This window comes from Magnolia sinica, chromosome 8, assembly GCF_029962835.1.
Source record: "Magnolia sinica isolate HGM2019 chromosome 8, MsV1, whole genome shotgun sequence".
Lineage (NCBI taxonomy): Eukaryota > Viridiplantae > Streptophyta > Magnoliopsida > Magnoliales > Magnoliaceae > Magnolia > Magnolia sinica.
Window position 1 is genome coordinate 5,253,662 of NC_080580.1, and position 13,572 is coordinate 5,267,233.

The following is a 13,572-nucleotide window of genomic DNA, read 5'->3' on the forward strand; positions in this document are numbered from 1 at the left end:
TTAGGTTAACCCACTAGAGAATGATGAGAATGGGCCAAACCAAGCCTAAAAGAAGGTCACAATGTGGACATCCAACGATCATTGCCGATCAATGTGGACATTCAACCAACATTGCTCCCAAGGAATGACCCTTATAGGATCAAACATATAATGGGCCCATGGCCTCACACAATAACACAATATATACCACCATATGCCTCTCTCAAGGGCCTCATATACACAACAAGTGGGCCTTGCACATGGGCCATAAATACATCACGTGGGCCGTTAATACATTGCATCATGCCTTGCTTATGGGCCTCGAATACATGCAGGTGGTCCCTCCACATGGGCCATTAATACATCTCAATGGGTCACAACCCATGTGCCTCAGTTCATCACAATGGGCCTCGACGCATGGGCCCCGAATGCACCTCAATGGGCCTTACCAAATGGGCTGGAAATACGTTACAATGGGCCTCTTCACATGGGCCGAAAATATATCACAATAGGCCGCTCAATGAGCCGCACCAATGGGCCTCGTATACGACAAATTGGGTCGCATCATATGGGCCTCATATACGACAAATCGGGCCGCATCATATGGGCCTCAAATTTATCATAAGGGGCTCTCAAATGGGCCCAACATACATCACATCAATGTGGGGCCCACACATCAATTAAAGGTCATTTTAGAGCATTACCAAAAATAAATCCCATAGAAGGATCATCTGGGCCATACCACAATAACAATGGAGATAATGATTTTCACCGTTTAAATTCGCAGGGCCCACCATTTTATTTTCCGTCCAACTTGATCATACGGCCACAAAGACCTGAGTTGGATGGAAAAACAAATATCATACTGATCCAAAACTTTTGTGACCCCAAAAATAAAAGGTTTCAATGGTGGACGTTCAATCTCCACTGTTTCTGTAGTGTGGTCCACCTGTCATACCGATCTGCCTCATTTTTGTCTCAAGCCTTAAGGCAGGCTCTTCAAATGGTAGGACGGTGAAGATATATAAAAAAAACATTAAGGTGGGCCATGTTAAAATAGATAGGCGGTGAGTATACTATACATACAACCAAGGTGGGCCCCACCGTCCCAATCCAGCGGACGGTGTGGATCAAGTGAATACATCAAGGTGTGGCCACCGTCCAGCAATCCGCTGGACGGTGCAGTGCATATGTATATAAAAATTGCATTAAGGTGGGTCCCATATGCCGCCCACCATACACACACACACACACACACACACATATATATATATAATATTAATTAATATATAAATATATATCATATGATCTATCCAGATCATCAAGTCTTGGATGGACCATGTTGATATAAATACATACATCATGTTGGGTAGCCCCACTGTTTGAACGGTCTGGAGGAATCATGCACATCACATCGGCCCATGTATGGACGGTTTATATAGACCCCAAACATCAAGGTGGCCCCACCTCCACACATGCACACGTGTGGAGTGGGTCCCATGGTCCAACGACGGTGAGGATGAAATACATAAGGTGGGTCCCACGTGATGGGCCACCCTCCCTCGTAACATAATAATATAATATAATATTTTATAAGATCATATATTTTATTCTATTTTTGTTGCAGCTAGCTAGTACACCCCCAATGTCAGTTCACACTTTATTGCTGGCCCACGTGGTGGGCCATCCCACGAACGGACAACGTGGAGAAAACATATGCAGTAGGGTCCCACGTGGTGGCCCACCATATAAAATAATATATAGACTATTATTATTATTATTATTATATGCTGGAGTCTAGCGTCCAGACCACGGACGGTCTGGATGTGCACGTACGTAGAGGTGGGTCCACACGGTGGTCGGTGTGGATCAAAACCCACGTCATGGTGGTCCTACACGTGGACGCGGTGGATCTAAAACATACATCACGTGTGGGTTCCATATGACATGATGATGTCATGACAGCAGCAATGCAGCTGCTGTCCGCGCACACCAGCCATTCCTTCACGGTAGGTGGGTCCCACGTAGGGCCCACCATAACGTTGGTTTTCCATCTAATCCATTCATAAGATTACAAACACCTAAATTAAAGAAGAAAAACAAATTTCATATCGAACCACAACTTCTGTGACCCAAAAAGGGTTTCAATAGTAGACGTTAAATGCCCAACTGCTTCCGGTAGTGTGGGCCAACTGAGTTCCTTGTGCGGCTGATTTTTGTGTTTACCCACCGGTTAAAAGGAACCTATCAAATACACAGTGTTGATGTTCAACACATATCATGGTGGGGCCTGAGGTGGGGCCCACTGATCCTGCCCATTCAAAGCACAAGCACGGCGTCCTCTGGACGCTGCTTGCTGCAGCGTGACAGCAACAGCGTCTAGAGCTTTTCATTTAATTATATTTTTTATTCTAAGGATTTTGATAGGTAGGGCTCGCATTAGGAAAATCCACACCGACTACTAGTCTCCCCGGCTTGTAACAGATCTAACGAGTCCAATATGAAATATTTTTTGGCATATAAAATATCACAGCGCGCCTTGACAGTTTAAAACACCCAAAACCACTGTTTCCTATATTATGGCCCACCAGATATTCAGATTGGCTTTATTTTTCGGCTCAACGCCTAAAATGAGATGGAAAAAAAGGTGGACGATTCAGATCAGATGCATACATCAAGATAGGGTCCATGTGAGTGTGACTCTCTAGCTTTTGAATTAAAGCTGATACATGTTTCCTTTCACGCAGAGCTGCTGGACGTTACTCCGTGGACGACAATGCGTCCATCAAGGTGGGTCCACTTACATGTGGCCCACCAGTTACATCCATCTAGGTGAGCCCATACAACTTTGTATGGCAGAGATCAAGTGGGCCACACCTATCACAAGAGAGAGACATAGTGAGATAGAGGGACCCCGCCACTATGGGCCCCTCTCTACTTACAATCACATACATGTAAATAGGTCCCATCACAAATGGATTTTTCATCAAATGTTAAGATCTAAGGCATGAGCACCCACCTTTTCCGCTTCTTCTAAGATCAATGGCAAGCTAAGCTCCTCGGCTTCGATTTTGACGGAGAATGATGGAGTCTGGACGGTTGGATGGTGGAGATGAGAGTTAAGAAGTGGGCCACACAAAGCTCTCACATGGAGCTCTCATGCCTTGGACGGTGCTTGCTTGAAAATGGGGAAGTGAGAGAGAGAGAGAGAGAGAGAGAGAGAGAGAGAGAGAGAGAGAGAGGAATGAGTGTGAGTGATGGGTGATGTGTACTTGACATGTAAGGGATGAGTTTGTAAGAGAGAGTTGACTTTAAGGGAGGGGTGGTTGTACTTGACGTGATGTGGTAATTGATGGGATTGATTTGACATGCTCTCTTTTGGGTTTGCAAATGAGCGGCATTTTCTCGAACTGAACGCGGGCCCACATCTCCTAGCCTGGGTATCGCCTCGGCGTGCGAGACGCGGCATCGGAACCGCAGCGACGGTGCGGTCGCACGGGTACAAGTCTCGCGTCAAGCCAACTCTAAAATACAGGATATGACTCAGGGTTGCGCGTAAATGCCGATAACAGATCGCAGGTCACCGAAATTTGACCGCGAGGACCGCGGAAGCCTACGGAATGGTACGGACTAGGATACGGGTCTTACAACATGCACATCATTCACGCCTAATGACACCGGTCGTGCCGAGAATGACAGACATGGTCACTCCAACCAGAAGGTATAAATAAGGGATGCACCAACAGGAACCGGAATGTAAAATGTCTCACCCAAACCCTATTTACACTACTTAAACCCAGATTCTTAGCTTGACTTTGGTATCGAATGATCCCTTGCTCTAGCCAGGGTCTCCTTTGTCTTCCTCCTGTGCAGGCATACAGGGCTAGGCGTGAGTGCTTGGAGCTCAGAGAGGGTGAGCCAGATTTCTGCATCAATAGTCATCTTTGGCAAAATTTTCAATGATACTTTTTTTTTTCCTTACTTTTTCTCTCAAGTCTTCTATTTGGTAATTTGAAAATTCTAAGGTGTGTTTGGAAAAACTCTCAATGATAGTTTTATTACTATTTTTCTTTTATCTTTTTCTCCAAAGTCTTTTATTTGTGGGCCGCTAATGCAAGGGTCGGAGCTTCCAATCTGTGAGGGTTCGAGGGTATCCGCCATAGTGAATGGAGTCTGTTGTATCAAAAGTCTGGATCAGTGATCCATGGGTCCCATATGCAATGAGTGGGTGCGTTGGACACTTGACGTGAACCCATAAGTCCTCCATTACCCTTCACGGCACACGTGGTACCAATCGTACACGGATTTCCTGCCAAAGCCTTTTGTAGGAAGTTCCTGCCAAGGAAACTTAGGTGGGCCTTCTGTGATGGTTCTAAAAAGTTAGCAGGATCCAATACTCAAGTGGGCCTCACTGAAAGAAAAGGTGGTTAGGAAAATTCCTACAGTTGAAACTTCCTTGAGGTCATCAGTGATGTTTACATGCCATCCATACTGTTCTTAACGTTATTCCTACTGGGATGAATTGAAAACAAAATTATTAGCCTAATTCAAAACTTCTCTGACCCACGAATGTTTTACTGTAAACATTCACTCCTTATCTTTTTAGCTTATTTAAGTATTAGATCAGGTTCATTTTTAGCCCCATCTCATAAAATAATCTCAAAATTCGGATGAATGGGGTGGATTTCTGACAAACATCACGGTGGCTCCCACCTAAGTTTGGAGGAACTTATGCAGAAGTCTTTATCAGTAAATCCGCGTCCCACAACTCCACGCTTACCCATCACGGCAAACGTGCTACTAACGATACGCAGATTTTCTGCTAAAGTCTTTCCAGGCAAGAACTGCCTGGGATGCTACTATTTTTTTTTTTGGGTTAGCTTGTTAGTACGCACCCAGGTCAGTACACACACTCCATGTTAGCCTGGGATCCTACCGGGGGCCTACATGATGTTTCTAAGAAATTCACCATGTTCATCCGGTTTTTCAGTTCATTTTTGAAGATGAGACCAAAATTCAAATGGAGACCACCGTTGAAACCTTCCTATACTCTATCTTGAAGTTTATATGCTACACTTAAACTGTTTATAAGTTCATTCCAGGATCCTTCGTCTTGCTCGGGTGGTAGACTCCAGAAACTTTTGTCTCGCAATTCCATCATCCATTTGTAGACTTATTGGCCACCATTCAATGAACGATTAATAAAACAAAATTACACAGTGGGACCCATGATTTGAACCTTCCTATTGACGTGCACCAATGAATTCATTCACTTTGACTTATCTAATAATTCCACAGCACATGAGAATGGACTTTTTATTTTTAAAATTGTGAAAGGGGCGGCTAGTTGGTACGTACACGGGTCTCTATATTCGTCGTTTCATTAATATCATTGGTGGGCTGAAACGGAAGTGGATTGCGTACTGAGTAACTCAGTACACTTAGTGTAGTGACTAAACTCTGTGAAGTTCACTATGATTTATGTATTTTATCCACTCCATCTATCCATTTTATCAGATAATTTTAATTCATGTGAAAAAAATTGAAGCTTATCCAAATCTCAAATGGACCACACCACATGAAACAGTATTGATTGAACTTCTACCATTGAAAATTTCTTGGGTGTCATGGAAGTTTTGGATCAAGCTTATATTTGTTTTTTTCCCTTCATCCATGTCTGTATGATCTCATGAACATGTTGGATGACAAATATACATCACTGTGGGGCCTAGAAAGGTTTCAATGGTAGAAATCATTGTAACCACTGTTTCCTGTGGTATGATCTACTTGAGCTTTGGATATGCTTCAATTTTGGTCTCAACCCCTTAAATGAGATGAAAAAACGGATGGACGGTGTGGATAGACCACATACATTCATGGTGGGCCCAACTCAGTTTACTCAGTACTATAAGAGCATGCTGAGTAAACTCAGTACGCAATCCGATTTCGGCTGAAACCAACGTTTGCGGGAAACCGTCGTTTTGGGATCGAGACAGGATGGTATGTCCAAACATTCCCATTCACTCATAGTGGGATACGACATCAAACCACTGGATAGCTGATGATAGGACTCAACGTACTGATGGGGCCCACCAAATAATTGATTGTCATCATCTCATACAATAGCTTAAAAACTGAAAAATAAAATAAAATAGGATCTTGACTCGACTAGATTTCATCATGGCCCGGGGAAAAACTCAATTGGGACATGACTCAGTCAGAATTGAGAAAAACTCAGGTAAAGCTGTGTGGGCCCACCATGATGTGTGTCGAACATCTACCCCATCAGTTAGATATATGCACCGTTACATGGTGGGCCTCGAGCTTAAAAATCAAGTCAATCCAAGACTTGTGTGGGCCACACCACATACAAAAGTTGAGAGGGTTACCCTCCCATTAAAAATTCATAATCATTTGTTGGGCCCACCGAGATGTCGTTCACAAATCTAGCCCATCCATTATGTGTGTCCCACTTGGATGAGGGGTCTGACCAAGTTTCACATGCATCTAAGTTTAAGGTGGGCTCCACCAAGTGCTTTTATAGGTTTTAGGCATATCTTCACATGATTTTAGATGTTATGGCTCACATGAGTTCCGTATAAGGTTGAATTTTAGGATATCCCATAATTTAAAGGGGACCCATCAAATGCATGATGTTGATATTTGACCCACATCATGGTGGGTCCCACACAGCTCGACCTCATGGGAAGTTCCCATGAGGTCAACCACATAGAATCATTTCTGTGTGTGCATGGTCATACTCACCTGCGCACCTATGCACGTGTGCACCTTTGCACATGTATCATGAGTGTCTAATCCGAATGGTACATGTTAAATAGCTGTTTCATAAGATGAACCTTGTTGGACGCTGAGGGTTTTTCATACATGGTGGCTAGGACTTTCATTAATTCTTTTGTAATTTTCATCTTGGATATATTGAAGGCATAGATAATCCTCCGTCTGCATCTTCCAGAAGGCAAAGTTTGAACCATCAAACTTCTCAATTCTAGTCTTCCCTTCTTCCGTCATCGCTCCCAATAGAACCGAATCAATAGCTCTAATACCAGTTGTTGTGCAGCACGCCAACAACGCAGTGAACCGAAATCCAATCTCCAGTCTCACCCACAAATGATAAACAAGAAGAAATATAAACTAGAAAAGGGATCAAAGCATTCTAAATAAACCACAAGATAAGATATACGTGGAAAAACCCCAACAAGGGTAAAAAACCACGAATGTAAACTTCCACTATGAAGAAAAACGAAGATTACAAGACAATATACTAACCTCTCCCTTGGAAGTACATAGAAAATCCTTTGCCCACACATTAAAATTATTTCCCATCATACCTAGAAAAGCCCTAGGGACCCCTATTTATAGTTTAGGCAACTTCCCTTTTGCACCATTGCGAAAACAGACTCAAAAATGTGCAGTTTGCATTAAATCCAGAAACGAATCTGCGTAACCTCGACTGGTCAAGCGGACCCCTTGACTGGTCGAGTATGGGCCTCGACCGGTCGAGTACCGTGGAACCAAAAAACCTATGCTCGCTGGACTTTGAGTCGAGCTAGTCTACGACTGGTTGAGTGGGCCACTCGACCGGTTGAGCAGGGCACTCGACTGGTCGAGCAGCCCCCAGATGTGGCTCCACATCTCAGCAAGGTGTTGGATCATGGAGCTGAACCATCTCCATCAACGATCGTGGAGACAATTGAGAAGTTGATTAGTGCACGAGAGAACATTAATCAAGCATCCTAAGAAATGTGCTATAATGTGAATCAATCTGATAAGTAATGTTGCCATTTGTTTGAGTCCATTTCATATTATTCCCTTGTGTATGATTGAATATAGAGTTTGTAATCCAAACTTAAATACGTTCTTGTGTAGGACCAAATTCACCGGATATAGGTACATACGTGTTAGTATCCGTTGGAGTCTCTAGTTGGAGTAAACGTAGGTCTTTGTGTTAAGCCTGTTAGTGGTTATTGGTTAACTGATAAAAAACTAACTTAATTTTCGAGGGAGCCATTGACATGGGTGGAAAATGTATTCCTACAACACGGGAGAGTATGTGTAGGTTTTTAAGGAGATTAAAACCATGGTCGAGATTGTTGAAATCGAGTGCTTTTAATATGTGCTGAAACATCGGTCCTCGATCGATCACCCACCCAGTTCTATTGATTGAAGTTTCTAAAATTTTTAGTTTGTTCACTAGACACTTTCGAGCATGTTCGATTGATAGAACATGGATGCTTGATCGATCGATGCTTAAATCATCAGTCTACATGGTTCTACGTAATTATGAGATTTGTTTCCTATTCCGAATGTAGCACTATGTATATGTGTGTGTGTGTGTGTGTGTGTGTATAATATAGGATTAGAGTAGAATGAAGGAGAAAAAAATTGTTTCTAGGGTTTGAAAATGAGAAAACTAGAATTTTCGCATTAATAAAATGATCTAATCTTTTATACTTTTATTTTCATAGTAGATTGCTTGTCGGTTTGTGTCGTAATTTTTTCTCGCAAGAGTTTTTCTATGTGAAATCATTTGTTTTCTGTATTGTTTTATTTACGTTTATCTTTCACTTGTGATTTTACTTGAATTTTGCTTTCGCAACTCCCACTACAAAAAAATGTACATAGCCCTCAAAAAGTTCTCAATAAAAGGTGTGCACTTTATGTTATTTCTGTTTTGGTCTTACATCTTAAAATAAGCTAGCAAGATAGACATTGTGCATGGATAAAACACATACATCAGTGTAAGCCTACCTGGTCCTTCACTAAATATTATTGCCACTATGAACATCCCATGTACTATAAATATGTGTAGTATTTTTTTCAGCTCATCTCATCCAATTTGGACAGCTGGATTTTATTTTTTATTTTTTCTTGTTTAATAACCATTTACTTTTCTGGTCTAAGTTTAACGTCATCGTTCGTATTAAATTATACATGAGCATATCCCTCTCCATATTTCTGGCATTTTCAATTTTAATTTTCTTTCTAAATTTTCAGTGTCTCTGTCAAATAAAATTCCAACTTTCCTACGTATTTTTGTGGCAGGCCGAATTATTATGGTCACTGTGACAAAAGATCTGACAAGGGTATTATCGTAATTTCATATAAAATAATAGGGAATATTATTAATCACAAACAGACCTGATTGCTATTTAAGGTAGTTCAAGCACTACAATAAAAAATAAAAAACAAAAAGAAAGAAAGAAGAAGAGATAAGAAAAGAGGGCGGAAGTCATGGAGCAACCACACCAAAAGAAAGTCCCTCATGTATTGATATTCCCCCTCCCTGCCCAAGGTCACATAAACTCCATGCTCAACTTAGCACAGCTCCTCTGTCTAGCTGAATTCCATGTCACCTTCCTCAATTCTCATCACAATCACGACCGTCTACTCCAATGCACGGATCTCGGGTCCGAGGCAGCCCACTGGCCCAGGTTCCGGTTCGCAACCATATCCGATGGGCTCCCACCGGAACACCCACGGTCCGTTGACTTCTTGATAGACTTACACGATTCGCTTAAGGCCAACGCAAAGCCGTTGTTTAGAGAGATGTTGATATCTGACCGTCGATCGGACGATCCGATCACTTGTATTATTGCTGATGGGATCATGACGTTCACGATCGACGTCGCTAATGAACTTGCGATTCCGATCTTCGCATTTCGTACTATCAGTGCTTGCAGCTTCTGGTCTTATTTTTGTATACCCAAAATAATACAAGCGGGCGAGCTTCCATTCAAAGGTACGTAGATTTCTTGATTGTAAGCTAAGGTGGGCCATGTACAGTGAACGGTCCAATTTATGATCGCAGTCCATATACGCAGATCATCTTAAGGCATCAGACCAAAAATGAGGCATATCCAAAGCTAAAGTGGACCACACCATAAATAGCAGTGGGACACTGATTCTCACCGTTAAAACAAATCGTAGGGCTTACCATAATGTTTATTTTCCATCGAATCCGTTGATAAGGTCACACGGACCTGGATGGAGACGAAAAACGAATATCATATTAATTCAAAACTTCACTTACCACCAAAGGGTTTCAATGGTAAACGTTCAATCTCCAACTATCTTTTCCAGTGTGGTCAAATTGATTTTTGGATTTATTTTATTTTTCGGCTCAAATCATACGATGAACTCTTCAAATGAACGGACGGTTTGGATATAATACATACCTCATGATGAAACCCACAGGACTTGGTGACATCAACACATCAGCCATGTCCAGGTGTGTTTTACTGTATAACCCAGAGTCTGGATCAGCAGCCTTTCCCATGTCAAGGAATCCGGATTAAAAGCTTACTACAGAGAAAATATCTATTTTCTTGTAGCGGGATTCGTCCGTTGGTGATAACATTATCAGACCGCACGATGTGACAAAATGCAGTGTCGAAGTCACCACGAAATCCGTATCCTTGCATGTTATTAGGTGGGCCTCAGTGTCAGTGTTACAGGCATCAGGTGAGCCAACAGTCCTTATTCAATCATACACTTTCTGCTTGGGCCATCTTAACCATCCAATGGGACCATTGCAGACTATTGGTACTAATGGAATGGTCAGGATGATCCGTGCCTTTGTGGTCTCTGTTGTTTCACGGTGGGCCCGACTATCTGTGCCACCAACTGAGCGGCTGAAATTTGTCTGGAGGAGTTAAATAGCCAGGCGTAAGAGTAGTCTCCTGGATGCAACATTTTCGAGTATGATATTATGGATTTGTACAAGATCAGGGCCTTTTATTTGGTAGGTCTCACCATGATTGTTTGTCACTAAAATCAGGCCCGTCATTCATAAGGTGGATCAAACAGCCATGCTAACCGTTCATTTTCTCATGCACCCTTGTACTAAATGATGAATGGGTGGCCTGATTTCTGTTATAAATTAAGTAATTGGTGGATCCCATCAGATGAACGGATATGATCTTACAAAGATGCCACGCAAGAGAATTGACATCCAATGGGTACCCAAACCCGATCCAGTCCAGATCTGTGCAAATAAGAGTTAGATCTGGACCAACAAGACCTTAACCGAAAACGGATCGGATACTCCCCCTGCCACTAGACATTGGCTGGTGGTAGGTGCTCTGTGGGCCCCACCATGATGTGTGTGTGTTTCATCCATTCCGTCCACCCATTCTTACATATCATTTTATGGTATGATCCCAAAAATGAGGTTGATCCAAATTTCAAGTGGACCGTACAGTGTTGATTGAACACCCACCGTTAAAAACTTCTTGGGGGCCACAAAAGTTTTGGATCAAGCTGATATATATATATTTTTACTTTCATCCAAGTCTGTATGACCTAAGCAACAGGTTAGATGTCAAATAACCATTACAGTGGGCCCTAGGAGGTTTTTAATGGTGGACATTCAATGACAACTGTTTTCCATGGTATGGTCCACATGAGATTTATATTTACCTCATTTTTGGGATCAAAATCTAAAATTATCTTACAAAATCGATGGATGGCATGGATAGAACACATACATCATGTTGGGGTCCACATAGCACCGACAACTACCCACCCGGTTAGGTCTATTGGTACAATAGGAGGTGACCCGAATCTGGCGTGCTTAGTGCAGTTGCCTGGGTCAATCTCGTCTAGGGCTGTACGCGAGTCAAGCTAGCTCGAAAAGCTCACTTGACTTGGCTCGACTAAGCTCGGATTGACTCGGCTTGAAAGGCCGACTCAAGGCGAGTCAAGCTTGTTTACTAAAGCTCAAGTTGAGTTCAAGCCAAGTTCAACCATGGTGTATTTCAACTCAACTCAACTTGAACTCGACTTGACTTGAAGCTTGAGCTCGAGTAATATATTTTAATATATTATATTAATATTAAATATATATAATATATATATTTAAGTTAAAAAAAAACTTTTTACTAAAAAATCCTATCCGACCCTACTCGTCTTCATTCCCTCTTTTTCTTTCCCTTACCTACTGAGGTAAACTCGACTCGACTCGAGATAAACTCGACTTGACTCGAACTACTAGCTCGACTCGAACTCGACTTGAAAGCTTTGGCAAACAAGCCAAGCTTCAATGTTGAGCTCGAGGGCGAGCTCAAGCTCGAACTCGAACTCGAGTATAGCATGGACGAGTCAAGCGGACTCGGCTCAATGTACAGCCATAATTTCATCAATTTCTAAAATAAGGGTATTTTAGTCATTTAATAAAAATATCTCTCTCCTCAGATGATGCTGACATGGAACACGCGATCACGTGCGTGCCGGGAATGGAAAACATCCTCCGACGCTGCGACCTACCGAGTTTCTGCCGAGCCAAGCAACTCACCGATCCGTTTCTCCAATTTGTCCAGTCCGAAACACTCAACTCGGTTCGCGCCTCGGCCCTCATCCTCAACACCTTCGAAGACCTCGAGGGCCCCACCCTCTCTCAAATCCGGGCCCACTTCCCCACCACATACACAATCGGGCCCCTCCACTCGCTCCTCAAAACCCGACTCACCGATTCAACTGAGTCAACCCACAAAGATTCCTCCTCCTCCAGCCTCTGGAAAGAAGACAGAACTTGCATGACGTGGCTCGACTCACAACCATCCGACTCAGTCCTCTACGTTAGCTTTGGCAGTTTTGCAGTGGTGACTCGGTCCGAGTTGCTCGAGTTCTGGCACGGTCTGGTCAACAGCCAGACCCGATTCCTGTGGGTCATACGTCCGGATCTGGTTAACGGAAAAGGAGACATGGGTCACATCCCAGGCGAGTTACTGGAAGCGACCAATGAGAGGGGATGCCTTGTTGAGTGGGCCCCACAGCAGGAGGTTCTGACCCACCACGCTGTTGGCGGGTTTCTGACTCACAGCGGGTGGAACTCGACGCTGGAGAGCGTGTTTGCAGGTGTGCCGATGATATGCTGGCCCTTCTTTGCGGATCAGCAGATAAATAGCCGGTTCGTCGGGCATGTATGGAGGGTTGGTTTGGACATGAAGGATAGGTGTGATAGACGGACGGTTGAGATGTTGGTGAGAGAGATGATGTATGAAAATGTGGAGCTGAGGAAAAGGGCGGCTAAGATGGCGGATTTGGCGAAAAAGTGTGTTAGTCGTGGTGGGTCATCTTATATGAATATGGAGAGATTGATTGAGGACATTAGAGGTATGAGCTTATGATGAGCTCTTTTTATTCTTAGTGGGCCCATTGCTATGATCGTTGGTTTGTTGAATCCCATGGTAGACTGATAACGTCCCAGATATCTCCTCCATCTGATAATCGTAACCTTTCGTTTGTCACCAACAAATAGACAGTTGAGGAGCGAAGTACAACAATGGTCAGGATCTAATAGTAAAAGGTGCCAAGATTAATGGCTACGATCTTCCCATCTTGGAGATTTCGGAGGTTATCACTAAGGGCGCCGTTAGGATACCACCCAATAAGTTTTTTTTTTTTTCTAAATAACTTATTTAAGTTAATAAGTTACTTTTAGTGAGTACAATTGTAAAAGTAACTTTTATTATTATTATTTTTTTAATTTCAACTTTTACCTTTTCAACTTACCTCCTACCTCTCTTACTCTCCATGAGATGGATGGTTAATCCACATCAAAGGTGGGGCTCA

The 13,572-nt window shown here is 42.8% G+C and overlaps 1 protein-coding gene across 1 annotated transcript; it reads left to right on the forward strand.

Moving 5' to 3' along the window:
- The first annotated feature begins 9,162 nt into the window (after positions 1–9,162).
- Positions 9,163–13,142, forward strand: LOC131252688 (7-deoxyloganetic acid glucosyltransferase-like). Its single transcript, XM_058253365.1, has 2 exons — positions 9,163–9,739; positions 12,193–13,142. The coding sequence occupies exons 1-2, from the start codon at positions 9,232–9,234 to the stop codon at positions 13,125–13,127; spliced, it is 1,443 nt and encodes a 480-aa protein (XP_058109348.1). The 5' UTR covers positions 9,163–9,231; the 3' UTR covers positions 13,128–13,142.
- The last annotated feature ends 430 nt before the right edge of the window (positions 13,143–13,572 follow it).

Bases quoted from the DNA above. Each gene is read 5' to 3' on its own strand.
- LOC131252688 (XM_058253365.1), top strand. From the start codon at position 9,232: ATGGAGCAACCACACCAAAAGAAAGTCCCTCATGTATTGATATTCCCC. The intron at 9,740-12,192 runs GTACGTAGATTT...CTCTCTCCTCAG, and splicing joins GGGCGAGCTTCCATTCAAAG to ATGATGCTGACATGGAACAC.